At 39.6% G+C, this 21,334-nt stretch overlaps 1 protein-coding gene across 4 annotated transcripts in view; it reads left to right on the forward strand.

Annotated features, from left to right (window-relative positions):
* Nucleotides 1–19,834, forward strand: part of hook3 (hook microtubule-tethering protein 3) — a 33,022-nt gene extending 13,188 nt beyond the window's left edge. The window contains exons 9-26 of one of the 4 annotated variants that reach the window (XM_047372848.1): nt 175–237; nt 5,415–5,578; nt 5,671–5,811; nt 8,115–8,202; nt 8,374–8,487; nt 8,626–8,736; nt 8,829–8,913; nt 9,026–9,095; nt 11,720–11,860; nt 12,145–12,232; nt 12,481–12,515; nt 12,644–12,726; nt 13,084–13,184; nt 13,289–13,393; nt 13,513–13,584; nt 14,744–14,880; nt 15,025–15,033; nt 16,835–19,834. In XM_047372848.1, coding sequence (XP_047228804.1) covers nt 175–237; nt 5,415–5,578; nt 5,671–5,811; nt 8,115–8,202; nt 8,374–8,487; nt 8,626–8,736; nt 8,829–8,913; nt 9,026–9,095; nt 11,720–11,860; nt 12,145–12,232; nt 12,481–12,515; nt 12,644–12,726; nt 13,084–13,184; nt 13,289–13,393; nt 13,513–13,584; nt 14,744–14,880; nt 15,025–15,033; nt 16,835–16,850 — 1,623 coding nt within the window. In that variant the 3' untranslated portion in view covers nt 16,851–19,834. Of the gene's footprint in view, nt 1–174; nt 238–5,414; nt 5,579–5,670; nt 5,812–8,114; nt 8,203–8,373; nt 8,488–8,625; nt 8,737–8,828; nt 8,914–9,025; nt 9,096–11,719; nt 11,861–12,144; nt 12,233–12,480; nt 12,516–12,643; nt 12,727–13,083; nt 13,185–13,288; nt 13,394–13,512; nt 13,585–14,743; nt 14,885–15,024; nt 15,034–16,834 lie in introns of those variants that run through there. The other 3 variants (XM_047372850.1, XM_047372849.1, XM_047372851.1) reach the window with 3 other exon arrangements.
* The last annotated feature ends 1,500 nt before the right edge of the window (nt 19,835–21,334 follow it).

The raw sequence follows: 21,334 nt of genomic DNA on the forward strand, positions 1-21,334 counted from the left end.
GCAGTATTTATTTAATTTTGAATGAAACGGCTCTCCATAAATTGTTGATGTTTGATCTGCGAAACATTAAAATAAAGCAGCTATGAATTTAGAGTTGTATTTGTTCCTCTGTGTCTCTAAGTAGTTTCCTATTTCTTTCCTGTCTGTTTCAACACTGTGTGGCTTGTTTTAAAGGCCCTCCATGCCCAAGAGGAGCGTGATAGACTGAGGTTAGACTTTAATGAGCTAGAAGAGAGGGTAAATCCAAACTTCATTTTCTCTCGTCTCTACCTTCCATCCACAATGAGTGCAGTGTCAAGTAGTCCTGCGTTGTTTTCAGCCTGCTTGCACCAGATTTTCCTTCTCCAAACTGTGTGAGCATGTGCATACATGTACACGTTTGTGCACAAGTGTTAGTGCATAAATGTCTGTGCACACATCTACACGTGGTGCTTTCGGAGCACACCAGCTACAGCTGCAATTTGGTCTGAGTGTGTCAGATGGACCTTGCACTAATAATCCTGAGCGTTGCTCACCTCGGTGTTTCATGCTTTCCAGTAGCTACAGCAGATGGCAAGGGACAAAGGTTAGAATGGAAAAAAGTCACTACTTTGAAGAACTGTTGAATACATACTGCACATCATGCATGTCTAGTGGTTATTATTTCCTCTTTGATTTACAGCAACACCTTTATTTTTGCCTTAAACGTTTCTTTCATTCTTTTCATTCTCAATTTGTAGAAGTTACCTTCTTTAAAAGCCTCTTTCTGATTTTTGAATACAGACATCCATCTTAATTCTGACTTTTTGAGCCACCCAGATCGTTTTTGGTATATTTTGTTTGTTGCAATCTTAGTACTTTCACACTAGTTCAACTTCTCCTAGAAATCATAAGTATAAACCAATTACAGATGCATCTTGATATATTAAAATATCATTAAAAAGTTTATTTAATTTTAGTAATTTATTTCAAAAAGTGAAATTAAATTAAACACACAGTGATGCATTTATTTCTGTTTATTTTGATTATGGCTTAGAGCTGAAGATAACCCAAAATTCAACTTCTCAGACATAAGACTAATTAAAATGGATTTTAATAAAATATTACAGTACTAGAAATTACGTCCATGTACTGTACAAACTCGTACTCGTCGTCTTCCGCTTTAACCGGGACCGGGTCGTGGGGGCAGCAGACACACCCAAATGTACCTCTCCCAAGACACCACGTCCAGCTCCTCCGGGGGGAGCCCGAGGCGTTCCCAGGCCAGCCGAGAGACATAGTCCCTCCAGCGTGTCCTGGGCCGTCCCCTGGGCGTTATCCCGGTGGGACGTGCCTGGTACACCTCCCGAGGAAACTGAAACACCTGGTTTTAGACCACAATAATTTATTAGTATGGTGTAAGGCCTCCTTTTGTGGCCAATACAGCATCAATTCGTCTTGGGAATGACATATACAAGTCCTGCACAGTGGTCAGAGGGATTGTAAGCCATTCTTCTTGCAGGATAGTGGCCAGGTCACTACGTGATACTGGTGGAGGAAAACGTTTCCTGACTCGCTCCTCCAAAACACCCCAAAGTGGCTCAATAATATTTAGATCTGGTGACTGTGCAGGCCATGGGAGATGTTCAACTTCACTTTCATGTTCATCAAACCAATCTTTCACCAGTCTTGCTGTGTGTATTGGTGCATTGTCATCCTGATACACGGCACCACCTTCAGGATACAATGTTTGAACCATTGGATGCACATGGTCCTCAAGAATGGTTCGGTAGTCCTTGGCAGTGACGCACCCATCTAGCACAAGTATTTGGCCATGGGAATGCCATGATATGGCAGCCCAAACCATCACTGATCCACCCCCATGCTTCACTCTGGGAATGCAACAGTCTGGGTGGTACGCTTCTTTGGGGCTTCTCCACACCGTAACTCTCCCGGATGTGGGGAGAACAGTAAAGGTGGACTCATCAGAGAACAATACATGTTTCACATTGTCCACAGCCCAAGATTTGCGCTCCTTGCACCATTGAAACCGACGTTTGGCATTGGCATGAGTGACCAAAGGTTTGGCTATAGCACCCCGGCCGTGTATATTGACCCTGTGGAGCTCCCGACGGACAGTTTTGGTGGAAACAGGAGAGTTGAGGTGCACATTTAATTCTCCTGGGTTTTGGGCAGCCGTGGTTTTATGTTTTTTGGATACAATCCGTGTTAGCACCTGAACATCCCTTTCAGACAGCTTCCTCTTGTCCACAGTTAATCCTGTTGGATGTGGTTCGTCCTTCTTGGTGGTATGCTGACATTACACTGGATACCGTGGCTCTTGATACATCATAAAGACTTGCTGTCTTGGTCACAGATGCGCCAGCAAGACGTGCACCAACAATTTGTCCTCTTTTGAACTCTGGTATGTCACCCATAATGTTGTGTGCATTTCAATATTTTGAGCAAAACTGTGCTCTTACCCTGCTAATTGAACCTTCACACTCTGCTCTTACTGGTGCAATCAATGAAGACTGGCTACCAGATTGGTCCAATTGAGCAGTGGCTCTACTCCGAGCTCCTCCCGGATGGCCGAGCTCCTCACCCTATCTCTAAGGGAGTGCCCGGCCACCCTACGGAGGAAGCTCATTTCAGCCGCTTGTATCCGTGATCTCGTTCTTTCGGTCATGACCCGAAGTTCATGGCCATAGGTGAGGGTAGGAACGTAGACCGACCAGTAAATTGAGAGCTTCGCTTTTCGGCTCAGCTCTCTCTTCACCACAACGGACCGGCACAGTGCCCCCATTACTGCGGCAGCCGCACCGATCTGTCTGTTGATCTCCCGCTCCATTCTTCCCTCACTCGTGAACAAGACCCCGAGATACTTGAACTCCTCCACTTGAGGCAGGAACTCCCCTCCAACCTGAAGAGGACAAGCCACCCTTTACCGGTCGAGTACCATGGCCTCTGACTTGGAGGAGCTGATCCTCATCCCAGCCGCTTCACACTCGGCTGCGAACTGCCCCAGCGCATGCTGTAGGTCTTGGCTAGAGGGGGCCAGCAGGACCATGTCATCTGCAAAAAGAAGAGACGAAATCCTCTGGTCCCCAAACCAGCCCTTGGCTGCACCTAGAAATCCTGTCCATAAAAGTTATGAACAGGACCGGTGACAAAGGGCAGCCCTGCCGGAGTCCAACATGCATCGGGAACAGGTCCGACTTAGTGCCGGCAATGCAGACCAAACTCCTGCTCCGCTTGTACAGAGACCGGATGGCCCCTAATAAAGGGCCCCCGATTCCATACTCCTGCAGCCCCCCCACCCACAGGGCATCTCGAGGGACACAGTCGAATGCTTTCTCCAGGTCCACAAAAGACATGTGGACCGGTTGGGCAAACTTCCATGAACCCTCGAGTACCCTGTACAGGGTACAGAGCTGGTCCAGTGTTCCACGGCCGGAACAAAAACCACACTGCTCCTCCTGAAGCTGAGGTTCGACTATCAGCCGGACTCTCCTCTCCAATACCCTGGCGTAGGCCTTACCAGTGAGGCTGAGAAGTGTGATCTCCCTGTAGTTGGAACACAGCACCCCCGACAGGGACGCCAAGAAGGCCGGGTACTCCGCACTACCGTTCGGCCCGTAGGCCGAAATGACAGTTAGAGGCCTGTCCCCAACCCGAAGGCGCAGGGATGCGACCCTCTCATCCACTGGGGTAAACCCCAAAGCGAGATGGCTGAACTGGAGGGCAACAAGCAAACCCACTCCAGCCCGCCGCCTCTCCCCGTGGGCCACTCCAGAGTAGAAGAGAGTCCAGCCCCTCTCGAGGAGCTAGTCTGCATTGTTGGGTCTAGTGCTCCTCCTCTTGATTTTACCAAATAGATTGTCTATAGGGGTTTAGATCAGCGGTATTCACAGATCAATTCATCTCAATAATACCAGGGTCAGTATTGGCAGCGTGGGCAAGTCCTGCTGGAAAATGCAAGACGTATCTGCATAAAGCTTGTTGGGTTACCTGGTAGACATCGGCGCTGAATTTGGACTTCATAAAAGAGTTGGACCAGAAGATAACATGGCTCCTTAGATCATCACTGGCTATGGAAACATAAAGCAAATTTTATTCAGGGCCTCTCCGCTGTCATTCCAGACTTTGATTTAAAAAAAAAGAATCATATTGTGGGATAATCTAAAAACAGGACTTTAAACCACTAAATAACTGGGCCTTTTCCTTAGCCTGGTTAAAATTTGTCTGATGTTGTCTCTGGTTATGTCCTGGATACATCTGTGTGTGGTGAACACTCAGGTTATTAGCAATGACCCTTTGGGGCTTACCAACCTTGTGAAGGGTGTGACCATCTGTCAAATAGTAGCCTTCCCCATGACTAAGTATGCTATACTGTGGCCACAATATAACATTTCTGTGGTACAATTCTTTTTTTATTGGTCAATAAATTCCTTTTCACCAGCTGTAAGCCATCATTATGACTTAGAGCCATCATATCAAAATCAACAGAAATATAAGCTGAAAATAAAAAACACTGTATAATGAATGAGTTTCACTTTTTAAATTGATATACTGAAATATATTAACTTTTAAATTTTATTCCATGTTACTGAGGTGCACCTGTATATGGCAAAAATGTTACTTGCATTGGAAATATACTATTTATTATGTAAATTTTATAAAGTATAGTTAAATTGTGAAAACATCAAGTTAGGTTAGGCAGGTGGTTTAAATTTTGTGAATAAGGGTAAATCCAAAGTACCACTGGCACACTGGGATTTCTTTGGGGAAAAAATTATAAACACAGTAAATAATATCAGGTTCAGTTAAAAATGCTGGATGGTTTAAATGACATCACTGATAATTTATGTTATTTCAGATGAGCATTGCTTTTCATTTCCAATGTTCTAAACATTAATTGACTTGATCCTGACAAATTCAAAGAACTCAGTGATGAAAAATCTTTAAAAAAGGGCATGATGGGTAATTTGGCTGAACCTCGCCTTTAAACACGCCATGATATTTTAATTTGTTAAGAAATACGGCAAGTTCTTGCTTTTGTTGCGGTAATTGTTTCCTTTTGCTGTTTGAAAAGGATGACAGCCAGCTTCTGCTTTGCTTCGTGTGGAGTTTGATTCCTTGGCTATCAAACTGAGAAGAAAACATGAACCCATACAACCCTCCCGCTGTGTTGGAATTTGTTGAATTGCCTCATTGATGTGTGTTTGATGTGTACTTACTACAGTAGAATCCTGATGCTGCAGTGATTGTGAACCTAATGTATGAAATGCTGTGAAACTAAAGTGTAATATATACATGTTAAATAGCTTAAGAGGCAAAACTTTAACTTTTTTTGTACTTCATTGTCTTGTTCACCTCTCTGGATTCCCTGCTTTTTCCTCCTCTGATCACACACGTCCTGTTTGCCTGCTTCGTCAACGCATTCACCGTCTCAGGTAGCGGCTTTGCAAGAGGAGAAGAGCTGTCTGTTGGCAGAAAACCAGGTCCTGATGGAGAGACTTAACCAGTCTGACTCCATTGAAGACATAAACAGCCCTGCTGGACGAAGGCATCTCCAGCTGCAGACACAGCTGGAACAGCTACAAGAAGAAACTTTCAGGTGAGCACTAGCAACACACATTAATAGTAGTTGAATTGACTGAAGTTGATATCTTGTCTTCAGATTTTTTTTTAATATATACTTTCTGTTAGGCTGGAGGCGGCAAAAGACGACTACCGGATCCGTTGTGAGGAGCTTGAGAAAGAGCTCCTAGATGTGAAGTCCCAGAATGAAGAACTCACAGCTTTGGCGGATGAAGCCCAGTCTCTCAAGGATGAGATGGATGTCCTTAGGTAGGATTGGGAAGCGCTCTTCTGTCAGCACACAGAAATTACTTTAGTAAAACAAAACTTGTAAACAAATAAAAAGAATTTCACTAAAAGTGAAAGTGCGATTGTCACGTACATCCAAAAATACCTTGTATTTTATTAGGATGTTACGTAATAGGCCAGCACTAAGTAGATCATTGTTTTCAGGTTCTTTTTGTTTTATTCATAAATACAGGTCCTTCTCAAAATATTAGCATATTGTGATAAAGTTCATTATTTTCCATAATGTAATGATGAAAATTTAACATTCATATATTTTAGATTCATTGCACACTAACTGAAATATTTCAGGTCTTTTATTGTCTTAATACGGATGATTTTGGCATACAGCTCATGAAAACCCAAAATTCCTATCTCACAAAATTAGCATATTTCATCCGACCAATAAAAGAAAAGTGTTTTTAATACAAAAAACATCAACCTTCAAATAATCATGTACAGTTATGCACTCAAAACTTGGTCGGGAATCCTTTGGCAGAAATGACTGCTTCAATGCGGCGTGGCATGGAGGCAATCAGCCTGTGGCACTGCTGAGGTCTTATGGAGGCCCAGGATGCTTCGATAGCGGCCTTTAGCTCATCCAGAGTGTTGGGTCTTGAGTCTCTCAACGTTCTCTTCACAATATCCCACAGATTCTCTATAGGGTTCAGGTCAGGAGAGTTGGCAGGCCAATTGAGCACAGTGATACCATGGTCAGTAAACCATTTACCAGTGGTTTTGGCAGTGTGAGCAGGTGCCAGGTCGTGCTGAAAAATGAAATCTTCATCTCCATAAAGCTTTTCAGCAGATGGAAGCATGAAGTGCTCCAAAATCTCCTGATAGCTAGCTGCATTGACCCTGCCCTTGATAAAACACAGTGGACCAACACCAGCAGCTGACACGGCACCCCAGACCATCACTGACTGTGGGTACTTGACACTGGACTTCTGGCATTTTGGCATTTCCTTCTCCCCAGTCTTCCTCCAGACTCTGCCACCTTGATTTCCGAATGACATGCAGAATTTGCTTTCATCCGAAAAAAGTACTTTGGACCACAACAGTCCAGTGCTGCTTCTCTGTAGCCCAGGTCAGGCGCTTCTGCCGCTGTTTCTGGTTCAAAAGTGGCTTGACCTGGGGAATGCGGCACCTGTAGCCCATTTCCTGCACACGCCTGTGCACGATGGCTCTGGATGTTTCTACTCCAGACTCAGTCCACTGCTTCCGCAGGTCCCCCAAGGTCTGGAATTGGCCCTTCTCCACAATCTTCCTCAGGGTTTGGTCACCTCTTCTCGTTGTGCAGCGTTTTCTGCCACACTTTTTCCTTCCCACAGACTTCCCACTGAGGTGCCTTGATACAGCACTCTGGGAATAGCCTATTTGTTCAGAAATGTCTTTCTGTGTCTTACCCTCTTGCTTGAGGGTGTCAATAGTGGCCTTCTGGACAGCAGTCAGGTCGGCAGTCTTACCCATGATTGGGGTTTTGAGTGATGAACCAGGCTGGGAGTTTTAAAGGCCTCAGGAATCTTTTGCAGGTGTTTAGAGTTAACTCGTTGATTCAGATGATTAGGTTCATAGCTCGTTTAGAGACCCTTTTAATGATATGCTAATTTTGTGAGATGGGAATTTTGGGTTTTCATGAGCTGTATGCCAAAATCATCCGTATTAAGACAATAAATGACCTGAAATATTTCAGTTAGTGTGCAATGAATCTAAAATATATGAATGCTAAATTTTCATCATGACATTATGGAAAATAATGAACTTTATCACAATATGCTAATATTTTGAGAAGGACCTGTATATGAAAAATGTGACCTGTTTGTATTCACCCCCTTTACTCTCAAACCACTAAATACCACAACAAACGACCCTCAAACCACTTAAGTATGGAATATAACATCATTTGTCTGTTCATTTAATCTCGGTATACATACAGCTGTTCTGTGAAGGCCTCACAGGTGTTACTAATACTGTACATTACCCTGAACACACCATCCTCACACTGGTAGCAGCATCCTGCTGTGGGGTGGCTGTTACTTAACAGAGAGGAAGGATGCGGCCCAGAGTTGATTCAGTGATGTATGGGGTAGGTGTATTTGTAAAATGTAAAAATAAAAAGTTTTTTTCAACTTCATAATTATGAACTGCTTGCGCTGGTCTATTACATAAAATCCCAATAAAATACATTAATGTTTGTGGTTGTAACGTGACAACATGTGAAAAGTTCAAGCAGTATATATATGAGGTGCTGTAAATTCACAATTTAGGACTTCCGGTTTTCTTCTTAGACACTCATCTGACAAAGTATCCAAACTGGAGGGCACAGTGGAACACTACAAGAAAAAGCTGGAGGACATGGGGCTACTCAGGAGACAAGTACAATAACACATTGACAAATGTTTAAATCTGTTACAATGGGGTCTTCTTGATTATTTGTTTACTTACAATTACACAACTTAATGTCTATTATCACACCTTTTCAAGTCTTAAAAGTTACCTGCATGACAGATTTTACAAATTTGGCTAAAATTGCTCTCGGTGTTCCAGATCAAGCTTCTGGAAGAGAAGAACACAGTGTTAATGCAGACTAATGTCAGTTTGGAGGAAGAGCTTCGAAAGGCCAATGCTACCAAGGGCCAGCTGGAGACCTACAAGCGACAGGTACCTGACGAGCAGAGGTTTTGTTGAGGCAGTGTAGTTAAACTCTTAGTTATTTGCTCTCACAAATCAGCGTAATTACGTACTTTGAGAGATTATAATGTTTTTGTGGGCGTCTGGGACCTTTTCATCTCCACACAGGTTGTTGAACTTCAGAACAGGCTTTCAGAGGAGTCTAAAAAGGCTGACAAGATGGAGTTTGAGTACAAACGCCTTAAAGAGAAAGTGGACTCTTTACAAAAAGAAAAAGATGTAAGAAATTTGTTTTGAATTTATTTGGAAATGAATGCCCTCCAAAGTAAACTTTCTATTTGACCAACCCCCTATTCACACATCTTTCACAGCGCATGAGAACAGAGAGAGATTCGCTGAAGGAAACTATTGAAGAACTACACTGTGTCCAGGCTCAAGAGGGACAGCTAACGTCAAGTAAAGAAACACCTTAGTAACAAAAGATTATCCAAACTAAGATGTTTTTAAGACAACACAATCTATTCTAGGTTTGGATTACAAAATTAACTGCTATTGTCTGTTTGGCCAGGTTTGTTCCCACTAGGGGGCAATGAAGGCTCAGATTCCCTGGCTGCTGAGATCACCACCCCAGAAATTCGGTGAGTAAATTTGACTTTTTAATTCCATGTCTGATTGTTTTATGCTTGCCGGTCTCTGGTCACTTGGTTGTGTCTTATCTGTAAAAGATTGGATTAGAGGTTTTCTTCAGCTGCGACTCCTGGGGGATGTTTTCTGTCAGGAGTCAAATGTTATCTGGTTCAGCTTGTTTTTATGCAGCAGATATAACATTTTTTAGTGATTGAGCATTCTATCAGTTAACCCCAGGATTAATTGAATAATTGGATATACATCCTGCACTAACGCCAGACATTCCGAATGTTTTTGTTCTTGAAGGTCATTACTTAAATCCACAAGAGCTGTGCTCGCCCTTTCCTCCATCAGGACCGTGCAGGTTCTTTTGTACACGCCTATCTCGGCCCACCATCCACAGTCAATTGAGTAATTTATTTGTATGTCGAAAACTACTTTCAGGGCATTCCATTAACTTTAGCTAAATATATTTGTTGGACCTGAGTATAACTGTGCGCCCCTAGATAATGAAAGCATTTTCGTCTGTGTTATTTTGAAAGTGTTCCTTTGACACCCATCCAAATTGAAAGCAACCGAGCAAATCTATTCTAAGCTGGAAATGTAGAAATCGACAAACCTGTGATTGCTTTACAGGAAAAGGTTGGCACTGTTTAAACAAGACTTGATTACTTCTCTGAGATTACTGAAAATCTGTGAGTAAAGTCGCTCAGAGCCATTGGGCTGTTCTGTTTGTGGGGAGTATTACTACAGGTCCTCATTTGACATTAATATGTTTCACATCTGTGCTCCAGCCTGTTGCTTCAATAATATAAAACAACTGTTTACTGGTAAACACATTTCAATAATTAGAAAAGCATCCGTCCGCGACCATATTGTTGAAGTCGCGCTGTTATGGTTAGCTACTTTGTTCACCATAGAGTGTGTTTGCTTGTTTGTTGATGGATACAGTCCCTAATTTGAGACATTCTAGATCTTTTTCTCTTGTTTTGCTTTATTTATCGCCAGTCTTCATCACAACAAATGTAAACAGAAACATGTTGTGTGACCACAATAATATTTGAGTAACACTCACAAGGTTTCTACATGACTTGTTTTAATGACATGTAAAATCAAAAGGTTCAGGTTTAATAATTTTATTATAGTTCTTTTAGAAGTGTTAAATATAACAATATGTCATTACCTTTAGTTTGGTCTTAAATTTGTACAGTTTATTCATTACACTTTTCATTGAGCATTTATTCCATATGCTGTTGTTCTGTCTGAGGAAGTTCGGCATTATTAGACTTCTGGAGTGCTGTTCTGTCTGTGTTCTGACTTGTCAGAGCTGGTTTGGCAGCTACAGTAAGACCTAATTATTAACAAGCGGGTAGATAATCATTATGTTGAGCTTGTTTGACAGAATCTATGTAATGTATACTGTATGTGTGTCATGTTATTCCTAGCTGCCTCTCAACAAGCTTTTTCTTCTGTTCATTTTGTGTTATTGAAATATTTCTCTTTAAAGCCTTGTGCAACACCTGTATGCCTGTTGCAACAGCTCTCCCAGGGAGGTACTTGCCATGTCTGAGTTTATTTTCCTAAGTTTTTAGAGCACTTATGAACCTAAAACAATTGGACATTATGCAGAAAATCCTGAAATTATAATCTTTGAAAGCTGCTTTTGGGAGTAAAGTGCTTTACCCCAATTCAGGCAACTCTGTAGCAGTTAGACAAAGCCTAATGAAAGCAGAACTCTCTGAATTAAAATGTCACATCCTGGAAGCTTAGGATGCTTCCGTAAAGATGTGTCATGAAGTACCTGGATTGAGCTATTTGGTTTGTTGAGAATGTCTGGATTCAAGGTATTATAAATGATTTTTTTTAATGTGGGTTAAAAATATCGTAACACAGCTTTATACTAAAGATACACTGATCAAAAATTTGGGGTCCATTTCAAATTAGTTTTTTAAGAAGCTTTGACCTGCCAGTACTGATTTTGGCCGATCTGAATTTTACTCCAAGAACTATAAAATGAGAAGTTATGAGAGCAGATTAAAATGTCTTTTTTAGCAGCCCTGCAGTGAGCATGGCTGCTAAAAAGGAGGTCACACTGCATCTATGTGTATTCCCTGGATAATATAGACCCTCACCCATCCATTATGCTCCATAAGAGTCAGAGATAAAAAGTTCTAAAAATAACACAGAATAACTTTGCTTTAAAATGTTCTTCCGTCCTGTTATTTGCTCTAAGTCTCACCCTTATGCTGCATTAATAATACATAAACAGTCCTTGATATGTTGTAGAAAATAAGGTTTCTTTTTAACTGGGTTTTAACGCCTTCTGTGCTGGTTCTAACTATATTGCTAAACACCTCCCTGATACTGGAAATGGCTAACGCTTGAGTCTTGTTCACTCATTAACCGCTTCCACATGACTGTCGTCAGTGTGACATTTTAAATTTTCTATAGACCATCCCTTTAGTATCTTTAGGATTTGTTCATTAATTTTTGAACAAATGACCAAAGACATGGATTTGCTCTCTTGGTTGTTTTCGTTTCTATGTGTATCCCTAATTGAGTCTAAGTTAATATGAGATTAATGATGATACTGCTGATTGAGTTCTTATTGGTCCTTATCGGTGCATTTCTACAGAGAACATCTGATTCGTCTTCAGCATGAAAACAAAATGCTGAAGCTGGCACAGGAGGGATCGGACAACGAGAAGATTGCCCTGCTGCAGAGTTTCCTGGAAGATTCCAACAGAAGAAAAAGTGAATTGGAGACAGAGAACAGGTTGGCACAGAACATGAATAAAACTGACCAAAATTGATTCCCCCCCCCCCCCCCCCCCCCCCCCCCCCCCAAGGGTCTTAGTTTGTTTAAATTTAAGAGTTGGAATGTGGATCAATTCCCACTCATTTCTGCAAAAAGATCATTTTTGTTGATCCTGTGAATAAGACGTGTGTTAAATGGTTCTTGTTAATATTTCATCAACTTCTGCATAGTATTTAGTTTTCTCATTCCAGTGTTAAAAACGATGTTGCCAAATAGGTGTTTTTTCATTTGTCTGCATTTAGATTAATCAATCAGCGGCTGATGGAGGAGCAGAGTCAAGTGGAAGAGCTTCAAAAGACTGTGGAGGAACAGGGTTCAAAAGCAGATGATGTATGTTAGCAGATTTTCTTTTAAGTTTTGTTTGTATTTCCAAAATGATTTGATTAATCTTGGTGTTTAATGCCAAATTTAGATTATCATTTGAAAACCATTAAACAAGTAAAATGACATCCAATCTAAAAGTTCTGCTTTTACATAGGAGCTAATTCTAACTCCAGATAAACACACAAATAAGTTGGATTTAAAGATTTAAAAGTTCTTCTATGTTGTAAAACATCTTTCATTTGTGTCTGTTCCAGTCATCAGTTCTGAAGAAGAAATATGATGAACACATGTAAGTAATATATTAATAAAACAGAATCATGTATAAGTCAGGGTTCATTTTTATGAACTTAGCACAAACTATCTGACCTAGTTTGGCCAAAATCTCACTTTTTATGAATCTCTTTGTTGTTGTCTTAGGGAGAAGCTACAAGAACTGAACAATGAGTTACTGAAGAAAAATGCTATCATCGATGAAATGGAGCCAAAATACAATACCAGCTGTGAGTTTAGACTAACTGCTGAATGTTTGAAACCTTGTTTTCACTTTCATTTCCCTGCCAAGGCAAGAGCTGTGGAGGAGAAATGTGATCACTGCCGTTTGTCAGCAGGAACACAAACAAAACCCACAAAACTGAATTTCATAAAACTTTGGAAATCTGTTGCACTGGCAGAAACAAAGAAACCTTTGATCTGCAGTCCAGAGTGGGATCTTTTTCATTCAAGAAAATCCAACATTGGCTTTGGTGGTAGATGTGTTTTACAGCAGCTGACTCTGACATCCCTATGTACTTATGTAGAAAGGTCTTACTGTATGTATGGGAGGAGAAGAAAACTTAAAGGTATTGTTTTCATATTAGCCCAACGAGTGGATGAGCTTGAAGAAGCGCTGAAGAAAAAAGATGAAGAGATGAAACAGATGGAGGAGAGATACAAGAAATATCTTGAAAAAGCAAAAAGTGTAAGTGAAGTTTAAAATTTATTTTAAAAAACCTCTACATTTATACACCGCAAGTGTCCGTGGTTATAAGCAACCAGACACGGTGTCTGAATCCTTTCTTGCAGGTTATTCGGACGCTGGACCCGAAGCAGAACCAGGGTTCCGGTCCAGAGGTTCAGGCCCTGAAAAACCAGCTGCAGGAGAAGGAGAGAATGTTGCACTCACTGGAGGTAAATAAGCTTTCAGTTAAGAATTAAAAGAGCTTATTCATTAAATAACTGAGGTCTGCTTCATTACTGTTGTGTGTTATTATTATTGTGTTTTTTTTTTTTTTGCTTACTTTAAACAGAAAGAAATGGACAAGACAAAATGCCAGCGAGATCATGAGGAGAAACTGATTGTTTCAGCCTGGTACAGCATGGTAGGAATTTCCTCCCTCCAAAAACAGCACAAGCAGTTGTCAAGAGCAAATCTATATACACACTGAAGGGCGTTTTTTATATGTTGTGTTATTATGGCATAGTCCTTAATTTTATTGATTCATTTTTTAATAAGTAAATAAACAACATTGCATATAAATTAACAGTAGAGGGCAGCAAAACTGTTCTGTAGAAACGGAGAAACAGGTGAGTAGTTGAAGTAAAGGCCTTTGCAATGGTTGGAGAATACAAGCCTCTTTTAAGGGAGCTATCCTGTCTGTACCTCAGGTGTTACTATAGTAATACATTAATAAATAAGCCCCTTTATTGCAATTGAACTAAATTACTTTTTCCTTGTGTCTTTTATTAATTTGTACTCCTACTGAGTGTAGGACAGGGCCTGACACAAATAGTTTTACTCTTAAACCTTTTTATACTTTGTCATGTTACTACAACAACCTTTTAATGCATTTTATTGGGATACTATATGCTTATGTTTGCCCATATTCTTTGTAAAAAAAAAAAAAGCTCAAGCTAGGACCGCTTGGAGGAAGAGTCTCCTGTGAACTTCAATTTGAACTTCTCAAAAGTTCCTAACTGGATTAAGGGATGGGCATTGACTGGACCATTATAACATATAATAGTTATTTGATAGAAATCATTTGAGGTTGCTCTGACTGTATGTTTGGAGTTTATGTCTGACACAGTGTCACGTGTTTGCAGCTTCTAACAGGTTTTCTTGCAGGATTGCCTAGAATTTTCCTTCAACTCTTACTGGCTCACCTATCCATTCCTACAGCATTAGACTAGCCATTTTTACTGTGAGCATGATGTCTTAAGGGGGGTTTGCAGTGTTAGTTTTCTGCCACTTATTGGATTTTCCATGTAGGCTAAAATGTAAATTTCTGTCTCATTGTTCAGAGCGTCTTCTTACAGATGTTTGCTGTGTCCCATACAGTATATGGATTGCTTTAAACTCTAAATGTGATTTCCTATGACTTTCATTCAACAGTGGCTTTCTTCTTGCAACATGAAATCCCAATAAAATACATTAAGATTGTGCTTGTAACATGACAAAATGTGTATGACTTCAAAGTATGCTGTCCCTGCTTTATAGCATGATGAAGTCCATTAACCTTCTTCCTCCATATCATTTACCAGGGCATGACTTTCCAGAAGAAGGCGGCTGAAGACCGACTAGCCAACACCGGCTCTGGCCAGTCCTTCCTGGCACGACAGAGACAAGCCACCAGCACACGCCGCTCCTACCCAGGCCACGTCCAGCCAGCTACCACAAGGTAGATGGCCCCAGGGCACAAAAAAATAACTGATTTAAGATTCTCTGAACTTGCCTTTACCTGGCAAGCCAGCTTTGAGGCACAACATATTATTTTATTACTAATGGATTCTGCATTTGATTTTCTGTTTTTCCTCTCAATCAGATCCTCGAGGTAAAGATTCATGGCAAGGATGCCCAAATCTTGCTCCTTTTTTTTTCTGCCTGCCAAATCTTATTTTAACCTTGACTCCCATCCAGTGATGCAAGGCTTCTACCTTATTCGAACCCCAGCATATTTTTTCATATTGACTAATCCAAACCCCCTTGCATCTGACCTCTGTGTGAAACTGGTTATGTGTGACAAAACCTTACCACTCAGCTAATCTGGTCAAAAGACTTGCATCTTTTTGACAAGTTACTGTCATTTTTGAGAAGAGGAACAGCTTTACCTTTTCATGCAGTATTTATGCACTTCTCTACCTGTGACATTCGCTTTTGACAGGAGAATGACTGTCTGGCGTAATGTTTGAATTTCTGATGACGTACTTTTCAGGAACTGGTAGCAAGGTCTTATGTTTGAACTTTTATTTAATCTACCTTTTTAATTGGTCTTAAATGAATGCATTGGTTCATAGGAAGATGTGTTTTGTCAGTGTTTGATTTTTCCTGTAAATATCTAACTAAGGAAACCAAGTGATATTTTTAGAATAACTAGATTAGAGTTGGGAAAAATAAAGCAATAATTGGGAATTTTTCAAAAAAAAGATAAAAAACTTCAACTGGTTTTGAAGTCGTTGTAGAAAGTGCAGTTCAACTAGCTATGGTGCTGGTCAGAAGTTTTATCAACATGAATATCATTTAATTTTTGGCTTTTAATAATCCTTTAAAATGTTTTTTGTTGCATGGAATAATTATAAAGCAAACAGCTAAAGTGATTTTTTTTTAAACTAGAGTGCTCATATTTGAATTTATTTTGGTTTTTGTCCTTTTTATATTGGGTCACAATTATACATAAAGTCTCAAATATTGACATAAATCCCTATTATTGATATGAGGGTTCATGAACCTTTCCAAGTTTTGTGTGTGTATATATATATATATATATATATATATATATATATATATATATATATATGACACTAGTATATTGGATACTAACACTGAAAATTGCAGTTACGATTAAGCCACATTTTCATGACCCATTTCTTTCTTCACCATTACACAAGCCCTCACCACTCTGTGAGGTTTAACATTTCAGCAGATATACATCACATGTGGCACAGCAGTTAGATTATTCTACTGTCCATATATGTGATTTATATGCCCAACACTTGGGATATAATATATTACTAAATATTTCAGCTAAGCAGTGTTTTGCAGTAGCAATATTGCACACACTGATAACTGCAATTCCCAGTCTCTCATCATCCCAATGATAAGTGCATGTAAACCTCTGACCTGCACTGTAGGTTGTTAAATGCTCATATTTGTTATGATTTTAGTTAGGTTGTTCAGTAAATAAGATTCTTGAGCAAAACCATTGGCTCTGGTTTTAAGTATACCAGCATATTCTGGGATGTGTTGGACAGTGTTTCTGTGCCATAATGTTTGACTGTCTGTGCCTCTGTAATTAACCATTTTGCAGGCTTTTCCTCCAAGATGAAAATCCACAAACATTTAGCCATGCCATTGTTTCTGAAATTGAACCCTGCGACTAGACAAAAACTGCAGAATTGCACTCAGAAGCTAACCTACTCCTCCATATCAGAAGTTCAGATGCTCCTTCAGCAGGAGTTGCACACAAATGTTTGCATCAGTCTGCTTTTTAAACCTTTTTTCATTCTCTCTGTAACCCACGTATATCACGAAAGATCTTCCATTAACCTTTAATTTTATTTTATCTTGACACATTGCTTTTTATGATAACCAGCTCTCCTGTCTGACCATAACATCTCTCTCTCCTCCTCCTACAGCAATATCACTGCATGACTGGTATGCCAGTGAGCTGGTCCTAGCCTTGTGTGGCCTGGGCCTGTTCCCCTGTGGCCTGCTGTGACCCTGGTCCAGGCTAGGCTGAAGCACATGATGCATGAACCTGCCTGCATACTGTTTGCATGACCTCTTGTGTTATTTCAAGCCAGCAGAATAACCGGCCCCTCTATCGGTTGCAGCAGCATGAGCACTAACAACCCCTCCGCATTGCTATGCCTCGTAACCTCCATGCAAGTCTGATGTGGGATTTGGGATCAGAAAAGAAAAGAAAACCCTCCTTTCAATTAATTCCCTTATAAGCCTTTCATGCAGATGTTTTGGCATTACTGTCTTCATCTTCTCTCCTTCATAACTTCTCCTAACCCTGCTGTCATACCTAATGGACACGCCCACTCGTGTTTTTACATGGAATAAGTCTGTTACGATGCGGTGTGTGTGTGTTACAAACATCCCAGAAGGAATCTGAGTACAACAGTATTTCCTGTTAATTAAGCTGTTTATCTACCATGCCCTCCCTGTAGTATTTCTGAAGATCTTGTTATTGGCTGGCTGTGTCAGGATACCTCAATGAAATATTCATACAGATCTGTTACAGTTTACATGACCGGGATGAATATTGTAATGTTTAAGGGGTATAGCCTGCAAATCGGTCTGATTTAGGAATGAGTTAACTCCCCTTTAAACCGTTACATGAAATGTCCGACCTCTTATTTGTTGGATTGGATCTTAAACCTTCTTTTTATTTTAATTTAATCCAAGTGTTGATTGCAGCAAGTTTTGGACAAAACAAAAGCTTATGGGGCTTTATGCTGTTGCCTTGTTTTTAAGAGGTGAGGATGGTAAACTCTGTGTATTATATAAGGTCTTGTTACTTAGTGCTTTTACTTGAGTTAAAAGCCCTCATTAAGCCTACTTATGCCTTTTTCCAGTTCTCCCCCTATGTTAGAAAAACTTTAAGCTTTAAGATCACATTTTGTTTTATGATTAGACATTTAAAATTACAATACTAGATTAAAGGTGTGCATTTGCTTTAGTAAGCCAATGGGCATCTCATTCACTTTAGGCTGGCCAGTCTAATTAATGAAATAATGTGGAAAAGGGAGAAATAGGTTGGATTAATGACGACTTCCCTTAAGGAAACCTTAAAACCAATAATAGTAGAAGCATCAGTTTTTCAGTATTATCACAGAGCTAAAAGAGTTGCAGTATTGAAATATATTGGCATTATTTGATGGAATAATATGTAGTCTATTCACTTTTTTCACTTGTTTTAGTAAATGTTTTATTTTATTTTTATTTTCTAGAGTTCAATGAAAATCTATTCAGAAACTGAAAAGTTTATTTTATTCCAAGTATGAAATCCTAAAACTGAAAGATGGTTGAATCCTCCAATTGAGTGCATTTTGTTTATGATACTATTAAAAAGTTCTTAGGTTTGAATTCAATAAGTCATGAGATTTATTAAATATTTAAGGCACCAAAACTCAATTTGGCTAAAGCTTTATATGGACAATAACTTAACTCTAAGGTTTGCTTAATGAGAGCTTTTCTCCTCAACTTTTTCTGTTTTACTCATTTCTTCTGTTGTGTAATCTTAGCTTAATCCGTACCCTGCATTTTATTCTAATGGCTAATTTATTTATTCTTTTTTGCTTGTACAGCAGTGTTAAAAAGTTTTTTTGTATTATTATATAACCATTTATACTGTTACAATGGATGTAATTAAGATCAAAATACTGTTAGGTATCTTATGCAACAAAAGGAGAAAGTTTTTAGTATGAAAGCATTTGTCTCCAAGCATAAACTGGAGGAGTGAAAGTTGCGGTTCTTGTACCAACAGTGTTCACAGGGGAAAAAAGTTCCTTTTTTAAAACACTGTGCAAATAAATTTGCATTTGTATTTGAGTATGATGCTTTTTTCTTGTACAAAACAATCACATTTTAATACATGCATCAGCATGATTTGCAGCAGACGTATAAATTACCTTATAAGCTTATTGAAGATGCAAGTGGGATTACTTTGATGGTAGCAGGGCAAAATGGTCATGAAATAAAACTATTTTTCAAAACCAAATGTTGAAATACCATTTAAGGACATCAATGGTTCAAGTTTTCAGATTTACTTGTTTCCTATATAAATCATATTTTTATAAATGTTGGGACATTGACCATTTTTCTGTTTGTACTGCAAGTAATGATACACAGACCTCTTCTAACCGTCCATCCTCAGTAGTTTGTATATAACCGAACCCATCCACATTGTGGTTGACCTGAAATTTATTTCAGGGATTTGGGCAAACCTGTATTATTGTGAATACCTGCCTAGAGAGAAAAAAAAAACACACTGTCTTGTTTCCTATTTTCATCCCCATCAAACCACCCACTGTAATTTTGTCTTTGCATAGCTCTAATACCTTATTATATGTGGAGTCAATTTGTTGTCCCTTTCAATGCAAATTTCTTGGCAATAAAGAAAGAAGAAAACATGGCGTGCTGCTGAAGCTAACTTTAAATCTCGCTTCAGTGTTTAAGAACAAATATTGTACATAAACATGCAGGACCCCACTGAAAACTGTCATGTCTGTGTATATTTTTTTACATGCCTAGATTAAAATAAATGCCTAGTATTCACTAGAGTTTTTAACTTGGCTAGTAATATCACTGAGACTGTCAGAATGTTTTAGAAAGTTGAAAAGAGCAACAAGGGGCCTTGTCTGGTTATTGTTCCATGAATTCCAAAGCAGCAAATAATGTCCTATTTGCCAGTGTTTTATATTGCTTGTATAGAAAGACAAATTGTACATAACATTTGTAGTAGTGTCATAGGGATGTTTGAATATTTGCAATTAAGGAAATAAAAAAAAATCATGCCTAGTTAGGTGGATTTCATCTCATTTGTCCAACAAAGACCCGCTGATGAAAATGTGCTTCCGACACGTGAAACCTAGAAACAACGTTGTAAATAAAGCTTGTATACAAGATGCTGCTTTGTCACGGTCTTTCTGATTTTTCAGACTTTTCAGAACAAAGTGACTTTGGATTGTTAAATGTTTTCTTTTAAGTAAATTGCATAGAGCTAATTTACAAAAATTGTCATCTTAAGGCAAACCCAACAAGTCTATCCATTGTCTACACCTGCTTGCCCTTCCGGGTCATGGTGGAACTGGTACAGTCATTGAGCAAGACTTGTGGTACACCTCGGAGGGGTTTCCTTTCCATATGGCAACATAGAGACACACCACACTCATACTTAAGAGCAATATAGAGAACAATTTACCCAACAATCACATTTTTGGACTGTGGGAGGAAGCCAGAGAACCCACACATGCACAGGGAGAACATGCAAAGTCCATGCAGAAACACCCCAGGCATGGATTTTTTTACCCAGGAACGTCTTGCTGCAAGGCATCAGAGCTACCAACTCTGACACTGTGAAGCCCCAAACAGCTCCAGTTATATTCAGTTTGACCCTCTCGAACCAAGCTTTGTATGAACATCTGCAGATTGACTGGTGGAACTGGTACAGGACTACTTACTGTGGAAAGAGGGTACAAAAGGTAACTGGCAGCAGTAGTTCAGACATTGACCTTTTTCAGCAAAGAGACAGCTAAACAGGATACATTTCAGGAATACTGATGAAAAGAGACTACACAATGTTAATGGTAACAAACGGTGTGCTTCCAGGTCCTTTCCAGGAAAGGGAGACTGCTGAACATAGAATCACTAAGACAAGAGTGCTTTCTGTGGACAGGATTAGAGACAGCTAAACGGAATCAGAAGGTCATCTACTTGTCAAAATAAAGGAAGGGATTACACATAGTAAATGGCAGCAATAGCTCCATCAGACTCCTTTCAGGAACGAGACACAGCTAAACAATGATTAGGTGATGTGGGAGTACTTTCTGTGGAAAGAAAGACTTAAGAGTACACAAAGGCAATGACAACAATGGGTCCAATATCCTTTCAGAATAGAGACAAGGCTAAATGTAGATTCTTCTGGTCAGGAGTACTTTTAATGGAAAGAAAAAACAGTACACAACTTCTTAAGCCCAACCCCCAGTACTGGGGACAGAATTGAACTTTTGTTTTCTTCTACTTTCTTTACTGCAAGTTCCATTAGTTAAACATAAGCATATGTGGTATCCACAGAAATAGTAGAATATTGGCTAAAAGCTGATTTAAACCATTTCTACAAACACCAAAAATAGTTAAAACTAAAGGCAGTTGAACCAGGAAATAAACAAGCTCTACAAAATGACATAAGCGCAAAACTCTGTCTCAGCTGTTCACTACACGGCATCTACATACACAACCAGCATGTCTGCTTTAAGCATAGAGCTAACAGATTCCAAAAAATCCACACAGGTTTTACTCAACTAGCTGCAAAGGAAGGCCAGAATTATCTCTCCGAATCAGAATCAGAATCAGAAAAGCTTTATTGCCAAGTACGTTTTTGGACATACAAGGAATTTGTTTTGGCG

Source organism: Girardinichthys multiradiatus, chromosome 8 (genome assembly GCF_021462225.1).
Source record: "Girardinichthys multiradiatus isolate DD_20200921_A chromosome 8, DD_fGirMul_XY1, whole genome shotgun sequence".
NCBI classification, from domain to species: Eukaryota; Metazoa; Chordata; class Actinopteri; order Cyprinodontiformes; family Goodeidae; genus Girardinichthys; species Girardinichthys multiradiatus.